Source organism: Scyliorhinus torazame, unplaced genomic scaffold (assembly GCF_047496885.1).
Source record: "Scyliorhinus torazame isolate Kashiwa2021f unplaced genomic scaffold, sScyTor2.1 scaffold_888, whole genome shotgun sequence".
Classification (NCBI taxonomy): domain Eukaryota; kingdom Metazoa; phylum Chordata; class Chondrichthyes; order Carcharhiniformes; family Scyliorhinidae; genus Scyliorhinus; species Scyliorhinus torazame.
The window spans coordinates 5,992-32,004 of record NW_027308615.1 but is presented as its reverse complement, the minus strand read 5'-3'; the positions used below and the strand labels follow the sequence as shown (position 1 = coordinate 32,004).

Sequence of the window (26,013 nt, the reverse complement as noted above, 5' to 3'; positions counted from 1 at the left end):
TTTGATGGGGACAGTGTAGAGGGAGCTTTATTCTGTATCTAACCCTGTGCTGCCTGTCCTGGGAGTGTTTGATGGGGACAGTGTAGGGGGAGCTTTACTCTGTATCTAACCCCGTGCTGTACCTGTCCTGGGAGTGTTTGATGGGGACAGTATCGACGGAGCTTTAGTCAGTATCTAACCCCGTGCTATACCTGTCCTGGGAGTGTTTGATGGGGACAGTGTAGATGGAGCTTTACTCTGTATCTAACCCCGTGCTGTACCTGTCCTGGGAGTGTTTGATGGGGACAGAGTAGAGGGAGCTTTACTCTGTATCTAACCCCGTGCTGTACCTGTCCTGGGAGTGTTTGATGGGGACAGTGTAGAGGGAGCTTTACTCTGTATCTAACCCCGTGCTGTACCTGCCCTGGGTGTGTTTGATGGGGACAGTGTAGAGGGAGCTTTACTCTGTATCTAACCCCGTGCTGTACCTGCCCTGGGAGTGTTTGATGGGGACAGTGTAGAGGGAGCTTTCCTCTGTATCTAACCCCGTGCTGTACTTGTCCTGGGAGTGTTTGATGGGGACAGTGTCGAGGGAGCTTTACTCTGTATCTAACCCCGTGCTGTACCTGTCCTGGGTGTGTTTGATGGGGACAGTGTAGGGGGAGCTTTACTCTGTATCTAACCCCATGCTGTACCTGCCCTGGGAGTGTTTGATGGGGACAGTGTAGAGGGAGCTTTACTCTGTATCTAACCCCGTGCTGTACCTGTCCTGGGAGTGTTTGATGGGGACTGTGTAGAGGGAGCTTTACTCTGTATCTAACCCCGTGCTGTACCTGTCCTGGGAGTGTTTCATGGGGACAGTGTAGAGGGAGCTTTACTCTGTATCTAACCCCGTGCTGTACCTGTCCTGGGAGTGTTTGATGGGGACAGTGTAGAGGGAGCTTTATTCTGTATCTAACCTTGTGCTGCCTGTCCTGGGAGTCTTTGATGGGGACAGTGTAGGGGGAGCTTTACTCTGTATCTAACCCTGTGCTGTACCAGTCCTGGGAGTGTTTGATGGGGACAGTGTAGAGGGAGCTTTACTCTGTATCTAACCCCGTGCTGTACCTGTCCTGGGAGTGTTTGATCGGGACAGTTTAGAGGGAGCTTTACTCTGTATCTAACCCCGTGCTGTACCTGTCCTGGGAGTGTTTGATGGGGACAGTGTAGAGTGAGCTTTACTCTGTATCTCACCCAGTGCTGTCCTTGTCCTGGGAGTGTTTGATGGGGACAGTATAGAGGGAGCATTACTCTGTATCTACCCCTGTGCTGTACCTGTCCTGGGAGTGTTTGATGGGGACAATGTAGAGGGATTTTTACTCTATATCTAACCCCGTGCTGTACCTGTCCTGGGAGTGTTTGATGGGGACAGTGTCGAGGGAGCTTTACTCTGTATCTAACCCCGTGCTGTACCTGTCCTGGGAGTGTTTGATGGGGACAGTGTAGAGGGAGCTTTACTCTGTATCTAACCTCGTGCTGTACCTGTCCTGGGAGTGTTTGATGGGGACAGTGTAGAGGGAGCTTTACTCTGTATCTAACCCTGTGCTGTACCTGTCCTGGGAGTGTTTGATGGGGACATTGTAGAGGGAGATTCACTCTGTATCTAACCCTGTGCTGTACCTGTCCTGGGAGTGTTTGATGGGGACAGTGTAGAGGGAGCTTTATTCTGTATCTAACCCTGTGCTGCCTGTCCTGGGAGTGTTTGATGGGGACAGTGTAGGGGGAGCTTTACTCTGTATCTAACCCCGTGCTGTACCTGTCCTGGGAGTGTTTGATGGGGACAGTATCGACGGAGCTTTAGTCAGTATCTAACCCCGTGCTGTACTTGTCCTGGGAGTGTTTGATGGGGACAGTGTCGAGGGAGCTTTACTCTGTATCTAACCCCGTGCTGTACCTGTCCTGGGTGTGTTTGATGGGGACAGTGTAGGGGGAGCTTTACTCTGTATCTAACCCCATGCTGTACCTGCCCTGGGAGTGTTTGATGGGGACAGTGTAGAGGGAGCTTTACTCTGTATCTAACCCCGTGCTGTACCTGTCCTGGGAGTGTTTGATGGGGACTGTGTAGAGGGAGCTTTACTCTGTATCTAACCCCGTGCTGTACCTGTCCTGGGAGTGTTTGATGGGGACAGTGTAGAGGGAGCTTTATTCTGTATCTAACCCTGTGCTGCCTGTCCTGGGAGTCTTTGATGGGGACAGTATAGAGGGAGCCTTACTCTGTATCTAACCCCGTGCTGTCCTTGTCCTGGGAGTGTTTGATGGGGACAGTATAGAGGGAGCTTTACTCTGTCTTTAACCCCGTGCTGTACCTGTCCTGGGAGTGTTTGATGGGGACAGTATAGAGGGAGCCTTACTCTGTATCTAACCCCGTGCTGTCCTTGTCCTGGGAGTGTTTGATGGGGACAGTATAGAGGGAGCTTTACTCTGTCTTTAACCCCGTGCTGTACCTGTCCAGGGAGTGTTTGATGGGGCAGTATAGAGGGAGCATTACTCTGTATCTAACCCTGTGCTGTACCTGTCCTGGGAGTGTTTGATGGGGACAGAGTAGAGGGAGCTTTACTCTGTATCTAACCCCGTGCTGTACCTGTCCTGGGAGTGTTTCATGGGGACAGTGTAGAGGAAGCTTTACTCTATATCTAACCCCGTACTGTACCTGTCCTGGGAGTGTTTGATGGGGACAGTGTAGAGGGAGCTTGACTCTGTATCTAACCCCGTGCTGTACCTGTCCTGGGAGTGTTTGATGGGGACAGTGTAGAGGGAGCTTTACTCTGTATCTAACCCCGTGCTGTACCAGTCCTGGGAGTGTTTGATGGGGACAGTGTAGAGTGAGCTTTACTCTGTATCTCACCCAGTGCTGTCCTTGTCCTGGGAGTGTTTGATGGGGACAGTATAGAGGGAGCATTACTCTGTATCTACCCCTGTGCTGTACCTGTCCTGGGAGTGTTTGATGGGGACAATGTAGAGGGATTTTTACTCTATATCTAACCCCGTGCTCTACCTGTCCTGGGAGTGTTTGATGGGGACAGTGTCGAGGGAGCTTTACTCTGTATCTAACCCCGTGCTGTACCTGTCCTGGGAGTGTTTGATGGGGACAGTGTAGAGGGAGCTTTACTCTGTATCTAACCTCGTGCTGTACCTGTCCTGGGAGTGTTTGATGGGGACAGTGTAGAGGGAGCTTTACTCTGTATCTAACCCTGTGCTGTACCTGTCCTGGGAGTGTTTGATGGGGACATTGTAGAGGGAGATTCACTCTGTATCTAACCCTGTGCTGTACCTGTCCTGGGAGTGTTTGATGGGGACAGTGTAGAGGGAGCTTTATTCTGTATCTAACCCTGTGCTGCCTGTCCTGGGAGTGTTTGATGGGGACAGTGTAGGGGGAGCTTTACTCTGTATCTAACCCCGTGCTGTACCTGTCCTGGGAGTGTTTGATGGGGACAGTATCGACGGAGCTTTAGTCAGTATCTAACCCCGTGCTGTCCTTGTCCTGGGAGTGTTTGATGGGGACAGTGTAGAGGGAGCTTTTCTCTGAATCTAACCCCGTGCTGTACCTGTCCTGGGTGTGTTTGATGGGGACAGTGTAGAGGGAGCTTCACTCTGTATGTAACCCCGTGCTATACCTGTCCTGGGAGTGTTTGATGGGGACAGTGTAGATGGAGCTTTACTCTGTATCTAACCCCGTGCTGTACCTGTCCTGGGAGTGTTTGATGGGGACAGAGTAGAGGGAGCTTTACTCTGTATCTAACCCCGTGCTGTACCTGTCCTGGGAGTGTTTGATGGGGACAGTGTAGAGGGAGCTTTACTCTGTATCTAACCCCGTGCTGTACCTGCCCTGGGTGTGTTTGATGGGGACAGTGTAGAGGGAGCTTTACTCTGTATCTAACCCCGTGCTGTACCTGCCCTGGGAGTGTTTGATGGGGACAGTGTAGAGGGAGCTTTCCTCTGTATCTAACCCCGTGCTGTACTTGTCCTGGGAGTGTTTGATGGGGACAGTGTCGAGGGAGCTTTACTCTGTATCTAACCCCGTGCTGTACCTGTCCTGGGTGTGTTTGATGGGGACAGTGTAGGGGGAGCTTTACTCTGTATCTAACCCCATGCTGTACCTGCCCTGGGAGTGTTTGATGGGGACAGTGTAGAGGGAGCTTTACTCTGTATCTAACCCCGTGCTGTACCTGTCCTGGGAGTGTTTGATGGGGACTGTGTAGAGGGAGCTTTACTCTGTATCTAACCCCGTGCTGTACCTGTCCTGGGAGTGTTTCATGGGGACAGTGTAGAGGGAGCTTTACTCTGTATCTAACCCCGTGCTGTACCTGTCCTGGGAGTGTTTGATGGGGACAGTGTAGAGGGAGCTTTATTCTGTATCTAACCCTGTGCTGCCTGTCCTGGGAGTCTTTGATGGGGACAGTGTAGGGGGAGCTTTACTCTGTATCTAACCCCGTGCTGTACCTGTCGTGGGAGTGTTTGATGGGGACAGTGTAGAGGAAGCTTTAGTCAGTATCTAACCCCGTGCTGTACCTGTCCTGGGTGTGTTTGATGGGGACAGTGTAGAGGGAGCTTCACTCTGTATGTAACCCCGTGCTGTACCTGTCCTGGGAGTGTTTGATGGGGACAGTGTAGATGGAGCTTTACTCTGTATCTAACCCCGCGCTGTGCCTGTCCTGGGAGTGTTTGATGGGGACTGTGTAGAAGGAGTTTTACTCTGTATCTAACCCCGTGCTGTACCTGTCCTGGGAGTGTTTGATGGGGACAGCGTAGAGGGAGCTTTACTCTGTATCTAACCCCGTGCTGTACCTGCCCTGGGAGTGTTTGATGGGGACAGTGTAGAGGGAGCTTTACTCTGTATCTAACCCCATGCTGTACCTGTCCTGGGAGTGTTTGATGGGGACAGTGTAGAGGGAGCTTTACTCTGTATCTAACCCCATTCTGTACCTGTCCTGGGAGTGTTTGAGCTTGACTCTGTATCTAACCCCGTGCTGTACCTGTCCTGGGAGTGTTTGATGGGGACAGTGTAGAGGGAGCTTTACTCTGTATCTAACCCCGTGCTGTACCTGTCCTGGGAGTGTTTGATGGGGACAGTGTAGAGGGAGTTTACTCTGTATCTAACCCCGTGCTGTCCTAGTCCTGGGAGTGTTTGATGGGGACAGTATAGAGGGAGCATTACTCTGTATCTAACCCTGTGATGTACCTGTCCTGGGAGTGTTTGATGGGGACAGTGTAGAGGGATCTTTACTCTATATCTAACCCCATGCTGTACCTGTCGTGGGAGTTTTTGATGGGGACAGTGTAGAGGAAGCTTTAGTCAGTATCTAACCCCGTGCTGTCCTTGTCCTGGGAGTGTTTGATGGGGACAGTGTAGAGGGAGCTTTTCTCTGTATCTAACCCCGTGCTGTACCTGTCCTGGGTGTGTTTGATGGGGACAGTGTAGAGGGAGCTTCACTCTGTATGTAACCCCGTGCTGTACCTGTCCTGGGAGTGTTTGATGGGGACAGTGTAGATGGAGCTTTACTCTGTATCTAACCCCGCGCTGTGCTTGTCCTGGGAGTGTTTGATGGGGACTGTGTAGAGGGAGCTTTACTCTGTATCTAACCCCGTGCTGTACCTGTCCTGGGAGTGTTTGATGGGGACAGCGTAGACGGAGCTTTACTCTGTATCTAACCCCGTGCTGTACCTGTCCTGGGAGTGTTTGATGGGGACAGTGTAGAGGGAGCTTTACTCTGTATCTAACCCCATGCTGTACCTGTCCTGGGAGTGTTTGATGGGGACAGTGTAGAGGGAGCTTTACTCTGTATCTAACACCATGCTGTACCTGTCCTGGGAGTGTTTGAGCTTGACTCTGTATCTAACCCCGTGCTGTACCTGTCCTGGGAGTGTTTGATGGGGACAGTGTAGAGGGAGCTTTACTCTGTATCTAACCCCGTGCTGTACCTGTCCTGGGAGTGTTTGATGGGGACAGTGTAGAGGGAGTTTACTCTGTATCTAACCCCATGCTGTACCTGTCCTGGGAGTGTTTGATGGGGACAGTGTAGAGGGAGCTTTACTCTGTATCTAACCCCATGCTGTACCTGTCCTGGGAGTGTTTGAGCTTGACTCTGTATCTAACCCCGTGCTGTACCTGTCCTGGGAGTGTTTGATGGGGACAGTGTAGAGGGAGTTTACTCTGTATCTAACCCCGTGCTATGCCGTTGCGGTTTTATAATTCTCTCCACCTTTTACTTCCACAGCCCCGGACTCTGTGATTTAACGGTAAGTTTATTGATCAGATGATTTGATTGCTAAATGCTCGGTGTTCTCACAGTGACGGGGTTATCTGGAGGCTGGAGCCTGTCTTGCGTCGGTGCGTGATGCCATTTTACACGGAGCAAGATCCCCAAGCTGTTCCGCTTTTGCTTTGTGGTGATGTGGGCTGGAAGTTAAATATTATTCCCAGTGTCACCTGGTGAACTCATACACCCCTCCCCCTCCCCCTCCCCCCTCCCCTCCCCTCCCCCCTCCCCTCCCCTCCCCCTCCCGCTCCCCTCTCCTCCCCTCCCCTCCCCTCCCCCTCCCCTCCCCTCCCCTCCCCCTCCCCTCCCCTTCCATTCCCCCTCCCCTCCCTTCCCCCTCCCCTCCCCCCCTCCCCTCCCCCTCCCCCTCCCCTCCCCCTCCCCTCCCCTTCCCCCTCCCCCTCCCCTTCCCTCCCCTTCCCCCTCCCCCTCCCCTTCCCCCTCCCCTTCCCCCTCCCCTTCCCCCTCCCCTTCCCCTTCCCCCTCCCCCTCCCCTTCCCCCTCCCCTTCCCCCTCCCCCTCCCCTTCCCCCTCCCCTCCCCTCCCCCTCCCCCTCCCCCTCCCCTCCCCCTCCCCTCCCCTCCCCCTCCCCCTCCCCCCTCCCCCTCCCCGCCCCCCTCCCCCTCCCCTCCCCTTCCCCTTCCCCTCCCCCTCCCCTCCCCCTCCCCTTCCCCCTCCCCCTTCCCCCTCCCCCTCCCCCTCCCCCCTCCCCCTCCCCGCCCCCCTCCCCCTCCCCTCCCCTTCCCCTTCCCCTCCCCCTCCCCTTCCCCTCCCCTCCCCCTCCCCCTCCCCTTCCCCCTCCCCTCCCCCTCCCCCTCCCCCTTCCCCCTCCCCATCCCCCTCCCTCTTCCCCCTCCCCTTCCCCCCTCCCCTCCCCTTCCCCCTCCACCTCCCCCTCCCCTCCCCTCCCCTCCCCCTCCCCCTCCCCTTCCCCCTCCCCTCCCCTCCCCTTCCCCATCCCCCTCCCCCTCCCCTCCCCTTCCCCCTCCCCTTCCCCCTCCCCTCCCCCTCCCTTCCCCTTCCCCTTCCCCCTCCCCTTCCCCTTCCCCCTCCCCTCCCCTCCCCTTCCCCCTCCCCTTCCCTCTCCCCCTCCCCTCCCCTCCCCTTCCCCTCCCCCTCTCCTTCCCCCTTCCCCTCCCCCTCTCCTTCCCCCTTCCCCTCTCCGTCTGCCTCCCCTCCCCCTCTCCCTCCCCTCCCCCTCCCCCTCCCCCCCTTCCCCTCCCCCTCCCCCCTCCCCTCCCCCTCTCCTTCCCCCTTCCCCTCGCCGTCTCCCTCCCCCTCCCCTCTCCCTCCCCCTCTCCCCCCTCCCCCTCTCCTTCCCCCTTCCCCTCTCCTTCCCCCTTCTCCTCGCCGTCTCCCCCCCTCCCCTCTCCCTCCCCCTCTCCCCCCTCCCAACCCCTTCCCCTCTCCTTCCCCCTTCCCCTCGCCGTCTCCCTCCCCCTCCCCTCTCCCTCCCCCTCCCCTCCCCCTTCCCCTCCCCTACCCCTCGCCCTCCGTCTGCCTCCCTCTCCCCCTCCCCTCCCCCTCCCCTCCCCCTCCCCTCCCCCTCCCCTCCCCTCCCCCACCCCTCCCCCTCCCCTCCCCCTCTCCGTCTGCCTCCCCCTCCCCCTCCCCCTCTCCTTCCCCCTTCCCCACGCCATCTCCCTCCCCCTCCCCCTCTCCCTCCCCTACCCCTCACCCTCTGTCTGCCTCCCTCTCCCCCTCCCCTCCCCCTCCCCTCCCCTACCCCTCACCCTCTGTCTGCCTCCCTCTCCCCCTCCCCTCCCCCTCCCCTCCCCCTCCCCTCCCCCTCCCCTCCCCCTCCCCTCCCCTCCCCCACCCCTCCCCCTCCCCTCCCCCTCTCCGTCTGCCTCCCCCTCCCCCTCCCCCTCTCCTTCCCCCTTCCCCACGCCATCTCCCTCCCCCTCCCCCTCTCCCTCCCCTACCCCTCACCCTCTGTCTGCCTCCCTCTCCCCCTCCCCTCCCCCTCCCCTCCCCTACCCCTCACCCTCTGTCTGCCTCCCTCTCCCCCTCCCCTCCCCCTCCCCTCCCCCTCCCCTCCCCCTCCCCCTCCCCTCCCCTCCCCCACCTGGATTCCACTATCACAAAGTCACACAGAGCAGGTATGGGCCATTCTGCCCATCGCGTCTGCTCCCACACGTAAAAAAACACCTGACCTGCCTCCCTAATCCCATTGGTCAGCTCTGGGCGCACCGCGCTGAATGTGGTGACGGCCAAGGGCTCATCCAGCTCCCTTTAACAGGATGTGAGACGACCCGCCTCTACCCCCCTCCCAGCGAGCGAGTGTGAGCGAGCGAGTGTGAGCGAGCGAGTGTGAGCGAGCGAGTGTGAGCGAGCGAGTGCGAGCGAGCGAGGGCGGGCGAGCGAGGGCGGGCGAGCGAGGGCGGGCGAGCGAGTGGGGGCGGGCGAGTGGGGGCGAGCGAGTGTGAGCGAGCGAGTGTGAGCGAGCGAGTGTGGGCGAGCGAGTGGGGGCGGGCGAGTGGGGGCGGGCGAGGGCGGGCGAGCGCATGAGGGCGAGCGAGTGTGGGCGAGCGAGTGTGAGCGAGCGAGTGTGGGCGGGCGAGTGGGGGCGGGCGAGTGGGGGCGGGCGAGGGCGGGTGAGCGAGTGCGGGCGAGCGAGTGGGGGCGAGCGAGTGGGGGCGGGCGAGTGGGGGCGGGCGAGGGCGGGTGAGCGAGTGCGGGCGAGCGAGTGGGGGCGAGCGAGTGGGGGCGAGCGAGTGGGGGCGGGCGAGTGGGGGCGACTGAGTGGGGGCGAGCGGGGGCGGGCGAGCGGGGGCGGGCGAGCGGGGGCGGGCGAGCGGGGGCGGGCGAGCGAGTGGGGGCGGGCGAGCGGGGGCGGGCGAGCGGGGGCGGGCGAGCGAGTGCGGGCGAGCGAGTGCGGGCGAGCGAGTGGGGGCGACCGAGTGGGGGCGAGCGAGGGCGGGCGAGCGAGTGGGGGCGGGCGAGCGGGGGCGGGCGAGCGGGGGCGGGTGAGCGGGGGCGGGCGAGCGAGTGCGGGCGAGCGAGTGCGGGCGAGCGAGTGGGGGCGACCGAGTGGGGGCGAGCGAGGGCGAGCGAGCGAGGGCGAGCGAGCTGGGGCGGGCGTGGGCGGGCGAGCGAGTGGGGGCGAGGTAGTGCGGGCGAGGTAGTGCGGGCGAGGTAGTGCGGGCGAGGTAGTGCGGGCGAGGTAGTGCGGGCGAGGTAGTGCGGGCGAGGTAGTGCGGGCGAGGTAGTGCGGGCGAGCGAGTGCGGGCGAGGGAGTGCGGGCGGGCGAGGGAGGGCGGGCGAGTGTGGGCGAGCGAGTGCCTGTGTTAATCTGAGTGTGTGTGTTTTCGGTCAGCTTCGTATCGGGTGTGTGATGCCTGTCAGAGTCAAAGAGCTGGCGAGTCACCAAGCCCGCCTCGGTCACATCCCGCGATGAGCTGGGCCCCGGGAGATAGCCCAGGGCCCTGGGGGTGGGAGAGAGGGACAATATGGTTGATCCGGTTGGGAATCTCAGTCCCAATGCACTCTGGGACTGCTCACTCTGTTCTTGCTCTTTCACAGATAGCGAACACTGGGTGTGATGGCTGCTCACGTCCAGCATCCTGGAGATCTGTGCCCAACACATCCCATCAGCGACAACATCCAAACGAATCAACACATCAATTCGAGAGTAACTGCTGCTGGCAGTCGGCCGATTGGTGGAAGCTTCTAGATTACCAGTGACAAGTCATAATTAAACAATCTGAAATAACAGCATTGAGCTTCTCAAATTTCTTTGCACATTATCCCCTCGTGCTGTACCTGTCCTGGGAGTGTTTGATGGGGACAGTGTAGAGGGACCTTTACTCTGTATCTAACCCCGTGCTGTACCTGCCCTGGGAGTGTTTGATGGGGACAGTGTAGAGGGAGCTTTACTCTGTATCTAACCCCATGCTGTACCTGTCCTGGGAGTGTTTGATGGGGACAGTGTAGAGGGGGCTTTACTCTGTATCCAACCCCGTGTTGTACCTGTCCTGGGAGTGTTTGATGGGGACAGTGTAGAGGGAGCTTTACTCTGTATCTAACCCCGTGCTGTACCTGTCCTGGGAGTCTTTGATGGGGACAGTGTAGAGGGAGCTTTACTCTGTATCTAACCCCATGCTGTACCTGTCCTGGGAGTGTTTGATGGGGACAGTGTAGAGGGGGCTTTACTCTGTATCCAACCCCGTGTTGTACCTGTCCTGGGAGTGTTTGATGGGGACAGTGTAGAGGGAGCTTTACTCTGTATCTAACCCCGTGCTGTACCTGTCCTGGGAGTCTTTGATGGGGACAGTGTAGAGGGAGCTTTATTCTGTATCTAACCCCGTGCTGTACCTGTCCTGGGACTGTTTGATGGGGACAGTGTCGAGGGAGCTTTGCTCTGCATCTAACCCCGTGCTGCACCTGTCCTGGGAGTGTTTGATGGGGAGAGTGCGGAGGGAGCTTTACTCTGTATCTAACCCCGTGCTGTACCTGTCCTGGGAGTGTTTGATGGGGACAGTGCAGAGTGAGCTTTACTCTGTATCTAACACCGTGCTGTACCTGTCCTGGGAGTGTTTGATGGGGACAGTGTCGAGGGAGCTTCATCTTGTATGTAACCCCGTGCTGTACCTGTCCTGGGAGTGTTTCATGGGGACAGTGTAGAGGGAGCTTTACTCTGTATCTAACCCCGTGCTGTACCTGTCCTGGGAGTGTTTGATGGGGACAGTGTAGAGGGAGCTTTACTCTGTATCTAACCCCGTGCTGTACCTGCCCTGGAAGTGTTTGATGGGGACAGTGTAGAGGGAGCTTTGCGCTGTATGAAACATTGTGACCTCTTGCGATTTCGGATCTCACTTGGTGTAGAGGCTTGAGAAGCCTTTCCCGTGGGCCCAGGTGTTGTATTATTGGGTTCAATAATATGTATCGATACTAGTTGCTGTATATCCAGAAGGTCTGATCCTTAAGAAGCCACGAATCTTCAACTTAAAGCAAGTAATTTATTAAGTAACGATTAATTATATTTGAGTTCGACACTCTACAGAACTATCCCTAGTAATTAAGTAATTATATATTAATGTATTAACTGATTCAGAACTACACGTGCTAACTATGCTGTGATCTATCTATCGTACACTACTGCTGTCTAGTCACTCCTGGGTTGAAGGAGGCCAAGATCCTCTGGGAACTGATACTTATAGTGGGATCTAGTGGTGCCCTCTAATGGTACTGTTACAGCTAGATGTTATAATTAACCCTTTAGGTATCTGACTGTTTACATATCATTACACCAGGCGACGGTGTGGGGTTCCTGACGATTGGCTGTTTCCCCCGCGACAAGTTTCAACCCAGCAGCTTGGCACCTGGCTCCGTGACGACCAAGGCCTGTCTCAATGTCTTCGGCAGGTGTGTTATCGGGATCAACGGGCGGAGGATTTGAGCTCCAAACGAGACTAGGCCTCGTCACTCCGCGGGTCCGGAACCATTGGAGTTATTGAGCCGAGAGGAAGCTCAGTCGACGAGTAGATTCTGGATGGAGGGCGGGCGATGTTCGGACACGGAGGGAAGCGAGGGATTGGGGGTGGGGGCAGTGGAGTCACTGCGCAGGTTCAGCCGCCATGGTGTTCAATGGGAGAGCAGGCTCAAGGGGCCGAACGGCCTCTGGCTGCCCATTTTCTGAGTGCTCGAGGGTGTTGGCGATAGAAGCTCTGAAGCGAGTGGACTCCCACCGGGGTTAGCACACCCGAGACCCGATGAGGTCGTCCAGGTGACCCCGGTGTAGCTCTGACACTGAACTCCAGGAAACAGGCCAAACTGATGCCCCACACCCCCAATACCATGCCCGCCAATGCTGAGGGAGCGCCGCACTGTCGGAGGATCAGTGCTGAGGGAGCGCCGCACTGTCGGAGGGTCAGTGCTGAGGGAGCGTCGCACTGTCGGAGGGTCAGTGCTGAGGGAGCGCCGCACTGTGGGAGGGTCAGTGCTGAGGGAGCGCCGCACTGTCGGAGGGTCAGTGCTGAGGGAGCGCCGCATGGTCGGAGGGTCAGTGCTGAGGGAGCGCTGCACTGTCGGAGGGTCAGTGCGAAGGGAGTGCCGCACTGTCGGAGGGTCAGTGCTGAGGGAGCGCCGCACTGTCGGAGGGTCAGTGCTGAGGGAGCGCCGCACTGTCGGAGGATCAGTACTGAGGGAGCACCGCACAGTTGGAGGGTCACTGCTGAGGGAGCGCCGCACTGTCGGAGGGTCAGTGCTGAGGTAGTGTAATAGTTTCTGAGGGTCAGTGCTGAGGGAGCGCCGCACTGTCGGAGGGTCAGTGCTGAGGGAGCGCTGCACTGTCGGAGGGTCAGTGGTGAGGGAGCGCCGCACTGTCGGAGGGTCAGTGCTGAGGGGGCGCCGCACTGTCGGAGGGTCAGTGCTGAGGGAGCGCCGCACTGTCAGAGGGTCAGTGCTGAGGGAGCGCCGCACTGTCGGAGGGTCAGTGCTGAGGGAGCGCCGCACTGTCAGAGGGTCAGTGCTGAGGGAGCGCCGCACTGTCGGAGGGTCAGTGCTGAGGGAGCGCCGCACTGTCGGAGGGTCAGTGCTGAGGGAGCGCCGCACTGTCGGAGGGTCAGTGCTGAGGGAGCGCCGCACTGTCGGAGGGTCAGTGCTGAGGGTGCGCCGCACTGTCGGAGGGTCAGTGCTGAGGGAGCGCCGCACTATCGGAGTGTCAGTGCTTAGGGAGCGCCGCACTATCGGAGTGTCAGTGCTGAGGGAGCGCCGCACTGTCGGAGGGCCAGTGCTGAGGGAGCACCGCACTGTCGGAGGGTCAGTGCTGAGGGAGCGCCGCACTGTCGGAGGGTCAGTGCTGAGGGAGCGCCGCACTGTCGGAGGGTCAGTGCTGAGGGAGTGCCGCACTGTGGGAGGGTCAGCGCTGAGGGAGCGCCGCACTGTCGGAGGGTCAGCGCTGAGGGAGCGCCGCACTGTCGGAGGGTCAGTGCTGTGGGAGCGCCGCACTGTCGGAGAGTCAGTGCTCAGGGAGCGCCGCACTGTCGGAGGGTTAGTGCTGAGGGAGCGCCGCACTGTCGGAGGGTCAGTGCTGAGGGAGCGCCGCACTGTCGGAGGGTCAGTGCTGAGGGAGCGCCGCACTGTCGGAGGGTCAGTGCTGAGGGAGCGCCGCACTGTCGGAGGGTCAGTGCTGAGGGAGCGCCGCACTGTCGGAGGGTCAGTGCTGAGGGAGCGCCGCACTGTCGGAGGGTCAGTGCTGTGGGAGTGCCGCACTGTCGGAGGGTCAGTGCTGAGGGAGCGCCGCACTGTCGGGGGGTCAGTGCTGTCACACAGGAACAGGAGGAGGCCCATTCAGCCCCTCTCGAGCCTGTTACACAGGAACAGCAGGAGGCCCATTCAGCCCCTCACGGGCCTGTTACACAGGAACAGGAGGAGGCCCCATTCAGCCCCTCTCGAGCCTGTTACACAGGAACAGGAGGAGGCCCCATTCAGCCCCTCTCGAGCCTGTTACACAGGAACAGGAGGAGGCCCATTCAGTCCCTCTCGAGCCTGTTCCACAGGAACAGGAGGAGGCCCCATGCAGCCCCTCTCGAGCCTGTTACACAGGAACAGGAGGGGGCCCCATTCAGCCCCTCTCGAGCCTGTTACACAGGAACAGGTGGAGGCCCATTCAGTCCCTCTCCAGCCTGTTACACAGAAACAAGAGAGCCCGTTCAGCCCCTCTCGAGCCTGTTCCACAGGAACAGGAGGAGGCCCATTCAGTCCCTCTCAAGCCTATTTCATAGAAACAGGAGGAGGCCTATTCAGCCCCTCTCGAGCCTGTTACATAGAAACAGGAGGAGGCCCATTCAGCCCCTCTCGAGCCTGTTACATAGGAACAGGAGGAGGCCCATTCAGCCCCTCTCGAGCCTGTTACACAGGAACAGGAGGAGGCCCATTCAGCCCCTCTTGAGCCTGTTACACAGGAACAGGAGGAGGACCATTCAGCCCCTCTCGAGCCTGTTACGTAGAAACAGGAGGAGGCCCATTCAGCCCCTCTCGAGCCTGTTACATAGGAACAGGAGGAGGCCCATTCAGCCCCTCTCGAGCCTGTTACATAGAAACAGGAGGAGGCCCATTCAGCCCCTCTCGAGCCTGTTACATAGGAACAGGAGGAGGCCCATTCAGCCCCTCTCAAGCCTGTTACACAGGAACAGGAGGAGGCCCATTCAGCCCCTCTTGAGCCTGTTTCATAGAAACGGGAGGAGGCCCTTTCAGCCCCTCTCGAGCCTGTTACACAGGAACAGGATGAGGCCCATTCAGCCCCTCTTGAGCCAGTTACACAGGAACAGGAGGAGGACCACTCAGCCCCTCTCGAGCCTGTTACACAGGAACAGGAGGAGGCCCATTCAGCCCCTCTCGAGCCTGTTACACAGGACCAGGAGGAGGCCCATTCAGCCCCTCTCGAGCCTGTTACACAGGAACAGCAGGAGGCCCATTCAGCCCCTCTCGAGCCTGTTACACAGGAACAGGTGGAGGCCCATTCAGCCCCTCTCGAGCCTCTTTCATAGAAACGGGAGGAGGCCCATTCAGCCCCTCTCGAGCTTGTTACACAGGAACAGGATGAGGCCCATTCAGCCCCTCTTGAGCCTGTTACACAGGAACAGGATGAGGCCCATTCAGCCCCTCTCGAGCCTGTTACGTAGAAACAGGAGGAGGCCCATTCAGCCCCTCTCGAGCCTGTTACATAGGAACAGGAGTAGGCCCATTCAGCCCCTCTCGAGGCTGTTACACAGGAACAGGAGGAGACCCATTCAGCCCCTCTCGAGCCTGTTACACAGGAACAGGAGGAGGCCCATTCAGCCCCTCTCCAGCCTGTTACACAGGAACAGGAGGAGGCCCATTCAGCCCCCCTCGAGCCTGTTACACAGGAACAGGAGGAGGCCCATTCAGCCCCTTTCGAGCCTGTTACACTGGAACAGGAGGAGGCCCATTCAGCCCCTCTCGAGCCTGTTACATCGGAACAGGAGGAGGCCCATTCAGCCCCTCTCGAGCCTGTTACGTAGAAACAGGAGGAGGCCCATTCAGCCCCTCTCGAGCCTGTTACATAGAAACAGGAGGAGGCCCATTCAGCCCCTCTCGAGCCTGTTACACAGGAACAGGAGGAGACCCATTCAGCCCCTCTCGAGCCTGTTACACAGGAACAGGAGGAGGCCCATTCAGCCCCCCTCCAGCCTGTTACACAGGAACAGGAGGAGGCCCATTCAGCCCCTCTCGAGCCTGTTACACAGGAACAGGAGGAGGCCCATTCAGCCCCTCTCGAGCCTGTTACACAGGAACAGGAGGAGGCCCATTCAGTCCCTCTCGAGCCTGTTCCACAGGAACAGGAGGAGGCCCCATGCAGCCCCTCTCGAGCCTGTTACACAGGAACAGGAGGGGGCCCCATTCAGCCCCTCTCGAGCCTGTTACACAGGAACAGGTGGAGGCCCATTCAGTCCCTCTCCAGCCTGTTACACAGAAACAAGAGAGCCCGTTCAGCCCCTCTCGAGCCTGTTCCACAGGAACAGGAGGAGGCCCATTCAGTCCCTCTCAAGCCTATTTCATAGAAACAGGAGGAGGCCTATTCAGCCCCTCTCGAGCCTGTTACATAGAAACAGGAGGAGGCCCATTCAGCCCCTCTCGAGCCTGTTACATAGGAACAGGAGGAGGCCCATTCAGCCCCTCTCGAGCCTGTTACACAGGAACAGGAGGAGGCCCATTCAGCCCCTCTTGAGCCTGTTACACAGGAACAGGAGGAGGACCATTCAGCCCCTCTCGAGCCTGTTACGTAGAAACAGGAGGAGGCCCATTCAGCCCCTCTCGAGCCTGTTACATAGGAACAGGAGGAGGCCCATTCAGCCCCTCTCGAGCCTGTTACATAGAAACAGGAGGAGGCCCATTCAGCCCCTCTCGAGCCTGTTACATAGGAACAGGAGGAGGCCCATTCAGCCCCTCTCAAGCCTGTTACACAGGAACAGGAGGAGGCCCATTCAGCCCCTCTTGAGCCTGTTTCATAGAAACGGGAGGAGGCCCTTTCAGCCCCTCTCGAGCCTGTTACACAGGAACAGGATGAGGCCCATTCAGCCCCTCTTGAGCCAGTTACACAGGAACAGGAGGAGGACCACTCAGCCCCTCTCGAGCCTGTTACACAGGAACAGGAGGAGGCCCATTCAGCCCCTCTCGAGCCTGTTACACAGGACCAGGAGGAGGCCCATTCAGCCCCTCTCGAGCCTGTTACACAGGAACAGCAGGAGGCCCATTCAGCCCCTCTCGAGCCTGTTACACAGGAACAGGTGGAGGCCCATTCAGCCCCTCTCGAGCCTCTTTCATAGAAACGGGAGGAGGCCCATTCAGCCCCTCTCGAGCTTGTTACACAGGAACAGGATGAGGCCCATTCAGCCCCTCTTGAGCCTGTTACACAGGAACAGGATGAGGCCCATTCAGCCCCTCTCGAGCCTGTTACGTAGAAACAGGAGGAGGCCCATTCAGCCCCTCTCGAGCCTGTAACATAGGAACAGGAGTAGGCCCATTCAGCCCCTCTCGAGGCTGTTACACAGGAACAGGAGGAGACCCATTCAGCCCCTCTCGAGCCTGTTACACAGGAACAGGAGGAGGCCCATTCAGCCCCTCTCCAGCCTGTTACACAGGAACAGGAGGAGGCCCATTCAGCCCCCCTCGAGCCTGTTACACAGGAACAGGAGGAGGCCCATTCAGCCCCTTTCGAGCCTGTTACACTGGAACAGGAGGAGGCCCATTCAGCCCCTCTCGAGCCTGTTACATCGGAACAGGAGGAGGCCCATTCAGCCCCTCTCGAGCCTGTTACGTAGAAACAGGAGGAGGCCCATTCAGCCCCTCTCGAGCCTGTTACATAGAAACAGGAGGAGGCCCATTCAGCCCCTCTCGAGCCTGTTACACAGGAACAGGAGGAGACCCATTCAGCCCCTCTCGAGCCTGTTACACAGGAACAGGAGGAGGCCCATTCAGCCCCCCTCCAACCTGTTACACAGGAACAGGAGGAGGCCCATTCAGCCCCTCTCGAGCCTGTTACACAGGAACAGGAGGAGGCCCATTCAGCCCCTCTCGAGCCTGTTACACAGGAACAGGAGGAGGCCCATTCAGCCCCTCTCGAGCCTGTTACACTGGAACAGCAGGAGGCCCATTCAGCCCCTCTCGAGCCTGTTACACAGGAACAGGTGGAGGCCCATTCAACGCCTCTCGAGCCTGTTACATAGAAACAGGAGGAGGCCCATTCAGCCCCTCTCGAGCCTGTTACATAGGAACAGGAGGAGGCCCATTCAGCCCCTCTCAACCCTGTTACACAGGAACAGGAGGAGGCCCATTCAGCCCCTCTCAAGCCTGTTTCATAGAAACAGGAGGAGGCCCATTCAGCCCCTCTCGAGCTTGTTACACAGGAACAGGATGAGGCCCATTCAGCCCCTCTTGAGCCTGTTACACAGGAACAGGAGGAGGACCATTCAGCCCCTCTCGAGCCTGTTACATCGGAACAGGAGGAGGCCCATTCAGCCCCTCTCGAGCCTGTTACGTAGAAACAGGAGGAGGCCCATTCAGCCCCTCTCGAGCCTGTTACATAGGAACAGGAGTAGGCCCATTCAGCCCCTCTCGAGGCTGTTACACAGGAACAGGAGGAGACCCATTCAGCCCCTCTCGAGCCTGTTACACAGGAACAGGAGGAGGCCCATTCAGCCCCTCTCCAGCCTGTTACACAGGAACAGGAGGAGGCCCATTCAGCCCCCCTCGAGCCTGTTACACAGGAACAGGAGGAGGCCCATTCAGCCCCTTTCGAGCCTGTTACACTGGAACAGGAGGAGGCCCATTCAGCCCCTCTCGAGCCTGTTACACAGGAACAGGAGGAGGCCCATTCAGCCCCTCTCGAGCCTGTTACACAGGAACAGGTGGAGGCCCATTCAGCCCCTCTCGAGCCTGTTACACAGGAACAGGAGGAGGCCCATTCAGCCCCTCTCGAGCCTGTTACACAGGAACAGGAGGAGGCCCATTCAGCCCCTCTCCAGCCTGTTACTCGAGACCCCACCGCCTTTGCCTTGGACCTTTTTGCGCAGAGTCCCTCGGGCCGTGAGGACCGTCGCTCCCGTCCTGTGAGCCATCCCCCCCAATCCCACGCCCCACACCCACTGGGGTGAGGGAGGGCCGGGGGGGGGGGTGCAATGACAGGAGATGATTTTACAGATCAACATCCTGGGGGTTACCACTGACCAGAAACTGAACTGGACCCAGCCGTATAAATACTGTGGCTACCGGAGCAGGTCAGAGGCTGGGAATCCTGCGGAGAGTAACTCACCTCCTGACTCCCCCCAAAGCCTGTCCACCATCTACAAGGACACAAGTCAGGAGTGTGATGGACTCTCCCACTCGCCTGGATGAGCGCGGCTCCGACAACACTCCTCCTGCTGTCGGCTGCAAAGAGACGTTGATAGGATGCAGAGCTGGGCCGAAAAATAGCAAATGGAGTTTAACCCTGATAAGTGCGAGGTGATTTGTTTTGGTCGGACAAATTTGAATGCGGATTACAGGGTCAACGGCAGGGTTCTGAGGAGTGTGGAGGAACAGAGAGATCTTGGGGTTCATGTCCACAGATCTCTGAAGGTTGCCACTCAAGTGGATAGAGCCTTGAAGAAGGCCTATAGCGTGTTAGCGTTTATTAACAGGGGGCTTGAGTTTAAGAGCCGCGGGGTTATGCTGCAACTGTACATGACCCTGGTGAGACCACATTTGGAGTATTGTGAGCAGTTCTGGTCACATCATTATAGGAGGGATGTGGAAGCATTGGAAAGGGTGCAAAGGAGATTTACCAGGATGCTGCCTGGATTGGAGGATAGGTCTTATGAGGAAAGGTTGAGGGAGCTCGGGCTTTTCTCTTTGGAGCGGAGGAGGATGAGAGGCGACTTAATAGAGGTTTATAAGATGATGAGGGGATAGATAGAGTGGACATTCAGAGACTATCTCCTCGGGTGGATGTAGCTGTTACAAGGGGGTATTAGGTTCTGTGTATAAGGTTCAGGGTGGGAGATATAGGAGGGATGTCCGAGGTAGGTTCTTTACTCAGAGAGTGGTTAGGGTGTGGAATACAAAGAACAAAGAACAAACAAAACAAAGAACAAAGAAATGTACAGCACAGGAACAGGCCCTTCGGCCCTCCAAGCCCGTGCCGACCATACTGCCCGACTAAACTACAATCTTCTACACTTCCTGGGTCCGTATCCTTCTATTCCCATCCTATTCATATATTTGTCAAGATGCCCCTTAAATGTCCCTATCGTCCCTGCCTCCACTACCTCCTCCGGTAGTGAGTTCCAGGCACCCACTACCCTCTGCGTAAAAAACTTGCCTCGTACATCTACTCTAAACTTTGCCCCTCTCACCTTAAACCTACGCCCCCTAGTAATTGACCCCTCTACCCTGGGAAAAGCCTCTGACTATCCACTCTGTCTATGCCCCTCATAATTTTGTATACCTCAGGTCGCCCCTCAACCTCCTTCGTTCCAGTGAGAACAAACCGAGTTTATTCAATCGCTCCTCATAGCTTATGCCCTCCATACCAGGCAACATTCTGGTAAATCTCTTCTGCACCCTCTCTAAAGCCTCCACATCCTTCTGGTAGTGTGGCGACCAGAATTGAACACTATACTCCAAGTGTGGCCTAACTAAGGTTCTATACAGCTGCAACATGACTTGCCAATTCTTATACTCAATGCCCCGGCCAATGAAGGCAAGCATGCCGTATGCCTTCTTGACTACCTTCTCCACCTGTGTAGCCCCTTTCAGTGATCTGTGGACCTGTACTCCTAGATCTCTTTGACTTTCAATACTCTTGAGGGTTCTACCATTCACTGTATATTCCCTACCTGCATTAGCCCTTCCAAAATGCATTACCTCACATTTGTCCAGGTTAAACTCCATCTGCCATCTCTCCGCCCAAGTCTCCAGACAATCTAAATCCTGCTGTATCCTCAGACAGTCCTCATCGCTATCCGCAATTCCACCGACCTTTGTGTCGTCTGCAAACTTACTAATCAGACCAGTTACATTTTCCTCCAAATCATTTATATATACTACAAAGAGCAAAGGTCCCAGCACTGATCCCTGTGGAACACCACTGGTCACAGCCCTCCAATTAGAAAAGCATCCCTCCATTGCTACCCTCTGCCTTCTATGGCCTAGCCAGTTCTGTATCCACCTTGCCAGTTCACCCCTGATCCCGTGTGACTTCACCTTTTGTACTAGTCTACCATGAGGGACCTTGTCAAAGGCCTTACTGAAGTCCATATAGACAACATCTACTGCCCTACCTGCATCAATCATCTTAGTGACCTCCTCGAAAAACTCGATCAAGTTAGTGAGACACGACCTCCCCTTCACAAAACCGTGCTGCCTCTCACTAATACGTCCATTTGCTTCCAAATGGGAGTAGATCCTGTCTCGAAGAATTCTCTCCAGTAATTTCCCTACCACTGAAGTAAGGCTCACCGGCCTGTAGTTCCCGGGATTATCCCTGCCACCCTTCTTAAACAGAGGAACAACATTGGCTATTCTCCAGTCCTCCGGGACATCCCCGGAAGACAGCGAGGATCCAAAGATTTCTGTCAAGGCCTCAGCAATTTCCTCTCCAGCCTCCTTCAGTATTCTGGGGTAGATCCCATCCGGCCCTGGGGACTTATCTACCTTAATATTTTTTAAGACACCCAACACCTCGTCTTTTTGGATCACAATGTGACCCAGGCTATCTACACCCCCTTCTCCAGACTCAACATCTACCAATTCCTTCTCTTTGGTGAATACTGATGCAAAGTATTCATTTAGTACCTCGCCCATTTCCTCTGGCTCCACACATAGATTCCCTTGCCTATCCTTCAGTGGGCCAACCCTTTCCCTGGCTACCCTCTTGCTTTTTATGTAAGTGTAAAAAGCCTTGGGATTTTCCTTAACCCTATTTGCCAATGACTTTTCATGACCCCTTTTAGCCCTCCTGACTCCCTGCTTAAGTTCATATGGACTGCCTGCTGTGATAGTGGAGTCGGACACTTTAGGAACTTTCAAGCGGTTATTGGATAGGCACATGGAGCGCACCAGAATGACAGGGAGTGGGATAGCTTGACCTTGGTTTCGGACAATGCTCGGCACAACATGGAGGGCCGAAGGGCCTGTTCTGTGCTGTACTGTTCTATGTTCTAAGAGGCTCGACACCATCCAGGACAAAGCAGCCCCGCTCGATTGCTCCCCCTTCCACAAACATTCACTCCCTCCCTCCCCCCGACGCACAGCGGCAGCCGTGTGCACCGTCTACAAGATGCACAGCGGCCACTCGCCAAGGGTCCTGAGGCAGCACCTCCCAAACCCACCACCACCACCATCTAGAAGGACAAGAGCAGCAGATACCTGGGAACCCCCACCACCTGGAGGTTCCCCTCCGAGCCCCTCACCATCCCCACTTGGAAACATATTGGCCGTTCCTTCACCGTCGCTGGGGCAACATCCTGGAGCCCTCTCCCTAACAGCACTGTGGGTGTACCTACACCTCAGGGGGTGCAGCGGTTCAAGAAGGCAGCTCACCCACCACCTACTGAACTAGGGATGGGCAATAAATGCTCGGCCTAACCAACGTCACCCACATCCCCAAAATGAATTTTTTTTAAAAGATCGAACCGTACCAGGTGGCGAAGAGAGCAACCATATTTTCTTTTATTGATGACAAAATTCACTGTGTACAAGGTGGTTCGAGAGCTGCGAGCTGTTCGACTGAGGGGGCGGCATGCCCGAATGCCAGCGATCACACAAGGGACAGAGAGAGAGAGGGAAGGAGGGAGGGGGATGCACACACACAGGGAAGCAGGAAATTAAATTTGCCTCAATTACAGATTGGAGTGTCGCCTCTGCTCAGCGCCGCCTCCTGGCTCCCACGCCCTTCATTTTTGTCGCATTTGGAGATAAAGAGATGAATTTATTTGACGTTCTGGAGGCCGATTGGCACAATTTAATCGGGCAGGAATTTGATGAATCGCTCGGCCAGTTCTGCCCCCTGGTAGCCGGCGTAGCGTCTATTCCGGACGGCCCCCGGCCCTGGGAGGCGTTCCTCGATTCGTTTGATCCGCTGTAGCCCGGGGGGCGCCCAGGCCTCTTTAGCTCCCGGGGGCGGGTAGCGGGCGCCGTCCTGTGCACCCCCATCCTCTTCGGCCTTCTCCTCCTGGCCCAGTCGTTTGACACGCAGCAGATTGGTGCGGCCCCCCGCCCCGCCGGCCTCCTCCTCCACCAGGGCCCTCCTGACACGCCTGGGACCCGGGGCCTCGGGCAGATCCCGCTTGACCAGCCGCGGGGGCCTGGGGGCGTAGCCGGCGTCGGTGTCGAGGTTGGCGAGGATGCGGCCCACCATGTAGCGCATGACCTGCTGCTCCAGCTCCCCACCGGCGTCCCCCGCCGTCTGGTCCAGGCCCGGGCGTCCCGGGGGATCGTAGGCCATCTGGCGGTTGCCATAGCGACCGGCTGCCAGCTCGTCGTAGTCGGGGTAGCCGTTGCGGGGCTCGGGCTCAGTCTCCTTCACGTCGCCTGGGTAGGCCTCGAGCAAGCCCATCTCGCTCCAGGCTCTCAGCAGGTTGGCCAGGTAGGCCGCTTCCTGGTCCCTCCGCCAGCTTTCCTCCAACAATCGCTGCAGGGCCTCGCCCAGCCTCTCGTCACCGCCCTGTCCGCCCAGGCTTGGCGTCATGTCAGCCTGGCCCAGCACTAGGCCCTGCCTCTCCAGCAGCTCCTGCTCCCTGGGGCCCAGGCCCAGTCGGGCCAGGACTGCCCGGCTCGCCAGCGGCGCGTAGAAGGCCTCGTTCCGGGCAGCCTCGCCCGGAGGGTAGGCGAACATCTCGCCCTCGTAGGGCAATGCATCCCGTCGGAACCTGGCGACCACCAATCCAGCCTCCTCATCCTTCGGGAGCCTTGACACAGCCAAAGACTGAAGGAGAGAGAAAGGGAGATGGTTAGAAAGACGGCGGACTGGGAACCACAACAAATACATCCAAAAGTCTGCTAATAGCCAAGACATTAATTAAAGAATTAAAACGGGTCATCATCATTGGAGTGGTATCACAGTGGTTAGCACTGCTGCTGCCTCACAGTGCCAGGGTCCCAGGTTCAATTCCCCGCTGGGTCACTGTGTGGAGTCTGCACGTTCTCCCCGTGCCTGGGTGGGTTTCCTCCGGCTGCTCCGGTTCCCTCCCACAGTCCAAAGATGTGCAGGTCAGATGGATTGGCCATGATAAATTGCCCTCTGTGTCCAAAACGTTAGACGGAGTAACTGGGTTATGGGGGTAGGGTGGAGGTCTGGGCTTAAGTAGGGAGCTCTTACCAAGGACCGGAGCAGACTCGATGGGCCGAATGGCCTCCTTCTGCACTGTAAATTCTACGATACTGAGGGAGGCCGCACTGTGGGAGGGTCAGTGCTGAGGGAGCGCCACACTGTCGGAGGGTCAGTGCTGAGGGAGCACCGCACTGTCGGAGGGTCAGTGCTGAGGGAGCACCGCACTGTCGGAGGGTCAGTGCTGAGGGAGCGCCGCACTGTCGGAGGGTCAGTGCTGAGGGAGCGCCGCACTGTGGGAGGGTCAGTGCTGAGGGAGTGCCGCACTGTCGGAGGGTCAGTGCTGCGGGAGCGCCTCACTGTCGAAGGGTTAGTGCTGAGGGAGCGCCACACTGTCGGAGGGTCAGTGCTGAGGGAGCACCGCACTGTCGGAGAGTCAGTGCTGAGGGAGCGCCGCACTGTCGAAGGGTTAGTGCTGAGGGAGCGCCGCACTGTCAGAGGGTTAGTGCTGAGGGAGCACCGCACTGTCGGAGGGTCAGTGCTGAGGGAGCCCCGCACTGTCGGAGGGTCAGTGCTGAGGGAGCGCCGCACTGTCGGAGGGTCAGTGCTGAGGGAGCGCCGCACTGTCAGAGGGTTAGTGCTGAGGGAGCGCCGCACTGTCGGAGGGTCAGTGCTGAGGGAGCGCCGCACTGTCGAAGGGTTAGTGCTGAGGGAGCGCCGCACTGTCAGAGGGTTAGTGCTGAGGGAGCGCCGCACTGTCGAAGGGTTAGTGCTGAGGGAGCGCCGCACTGTCAGAGGGTTAGTGCTGAGGGAGCGCCGCACTGTCGGAGGGTCAGTGCTGAGGGAGTGCCGCACTGTCGGAGGGTCAGTGCTGAGGGAGCGCCGCACTGTCGAAGGGTTAGTGCTGAGGGAGCGCCGCACTGTCGGAGGGTCAGTGCTGAGGGAGCGCCGCACTGTCGGAGGATCAGTGCTGAGGGAGCGCCACCCTGTCGGAGGTTCAGTATTGAGGTAGCACCGCACTGTCGAAGGGTCAGTGCTGAGGGAGCGCCGCACTGTCGGAGGGTCAGTGCTGAGGGAGCGCCGCACTGTCGGAGGGTCAGTGCTGAGGGAGCGCCGCACTGTCGGAGGATCAGTGCTGAGGGAGCGCCGCACTGTCGGAGGGTCAGTGCTGAGGGAGCGCCGCACTGTCGGAGGTTCAGTACTGAGGTAGCACCGCACTGTCGAAGGGTCAGTGCTGAGGGAGCGCCGCACTGTCGGAGGGTCAGTGCTGAGGGAGCGCCGCACTGTCGGAGGGTCAGTGCTGAGGGAGCGCCGCAATGTCAGAAGGTCAATGCTGAGGGAGCGCCGCACTGTCGGAGGGTCAGTACTGAGGGAGCGCCGCACTGTCGGAGGGTCAGTGCTGAGGGAGCGCCGCACTGTCGGACGGTCAGTGCTGAGGGAGCGCCGCACTGTCGGAGGGTCAGTGCTGAGGGAGCGCCGCACTGTCGGAGGGTCAGTACTGCAAAGAACAATACAGCAGAGGAACAGACCCTTCGGCCCTCCAAGCCTGTACCGGTCATTGATGTGTTAAGTAAGTTGGTTCAACGTTGACTGCAACTGGATGCAGTGAAACCAGAAACAGGCTTCTGACACAGGAGATGCTCCAACACTGTTTGATTGAACTTCCTGATCGCTGTACATAGTCTGCTGTGAGTTGACACTCCATCAATCTAACTGAGAACCTCCTACTGGCTTGTCCAGACTAACTCTCTACCTCATGGTGATGGTGCTCACTGGCTTGTGCACCCTGACTATCTCAGTCGCTGTGTCCTGTAGAGCGAGGGAGAGTCTTAATGCCCTGTGTGCTTTACAGTGGCGGTGTCCTGTCTGGTGATTGGTTGTTCTGTGTCGTGTGTGTTCATTGGTTATCCTGTGTGTCAATCACTGCCTGTCTGCATCTCATTATATACATGAGTGGATACTATGACGGTCATGATACCTCCCTTGGCCCAAACCCTCAGCACCTCCTTGTGCCGAATCCCTCTCTCCCCATCCACCCATCAGCGAGATTCTCCCTTCTGGGGACTAGGTCCCCACGCCAGCGGGAGAACTGGCGCCAATCGCTCCGGCGTCAACAAACGTGGGGAATTCTCCACACTTCCGGGGGCCAGGTTGACGGCAGAGGGGTCGGCGCCGCTCCAGCCGGCGGCGAAGGGGCTGCGCGAGTTCCCGCGTACGCCAAAGGGCCGGCACGATCCCGCGCATGCGCAGAACCGTCCGTGTGTTTTGGCACATGCGCGGGGGCGGGGGGGGGGGTGTTTCTCTTCTCCGCGGAGCCCTCCGGGGGGGGGGGGGGCCGGCGCGGAAGGACGGAGTGCCCCCACGGTGGGCCCCGATCGCGGGCCAGGCCACCATGGAGGCCCCCCCCCCCCACCCCCGGGGTCGGATTCCCCCCCCTGCCGAGGACTGCCCCCGCCGTGTGGGACC

The 26,013-nt window shown here is 58.2% G+C and overlaps 1 protein-coding gene across 1 annotated transcript; it reads right to left on the bottom strand.

Moving 5' to 3' along the window:
- Nucleotides 1-21,928: 21,928 nt before the first annotated feature.
- On the bottom strand, nt 21,929-23,201 carry pcsk1nl (proprotein convertase subtilisin/kexin type 1 inhibitor, like). Its single transcript, XM_072494716.1, has one exon. The coding sequence runs from the start codon at nt 23,113-23,115 to the stop codon at nt 22,243-22,245; it is 873 nt and encodes a 290-aa protein (XP_072350817.1). The 5' UTR covers nt 23,116-23,201; the 3' UTR covers nt 21,929-22,242.
- Nucleotides 23,202-26,013: the final 2,812 nt, after the last annotated feature.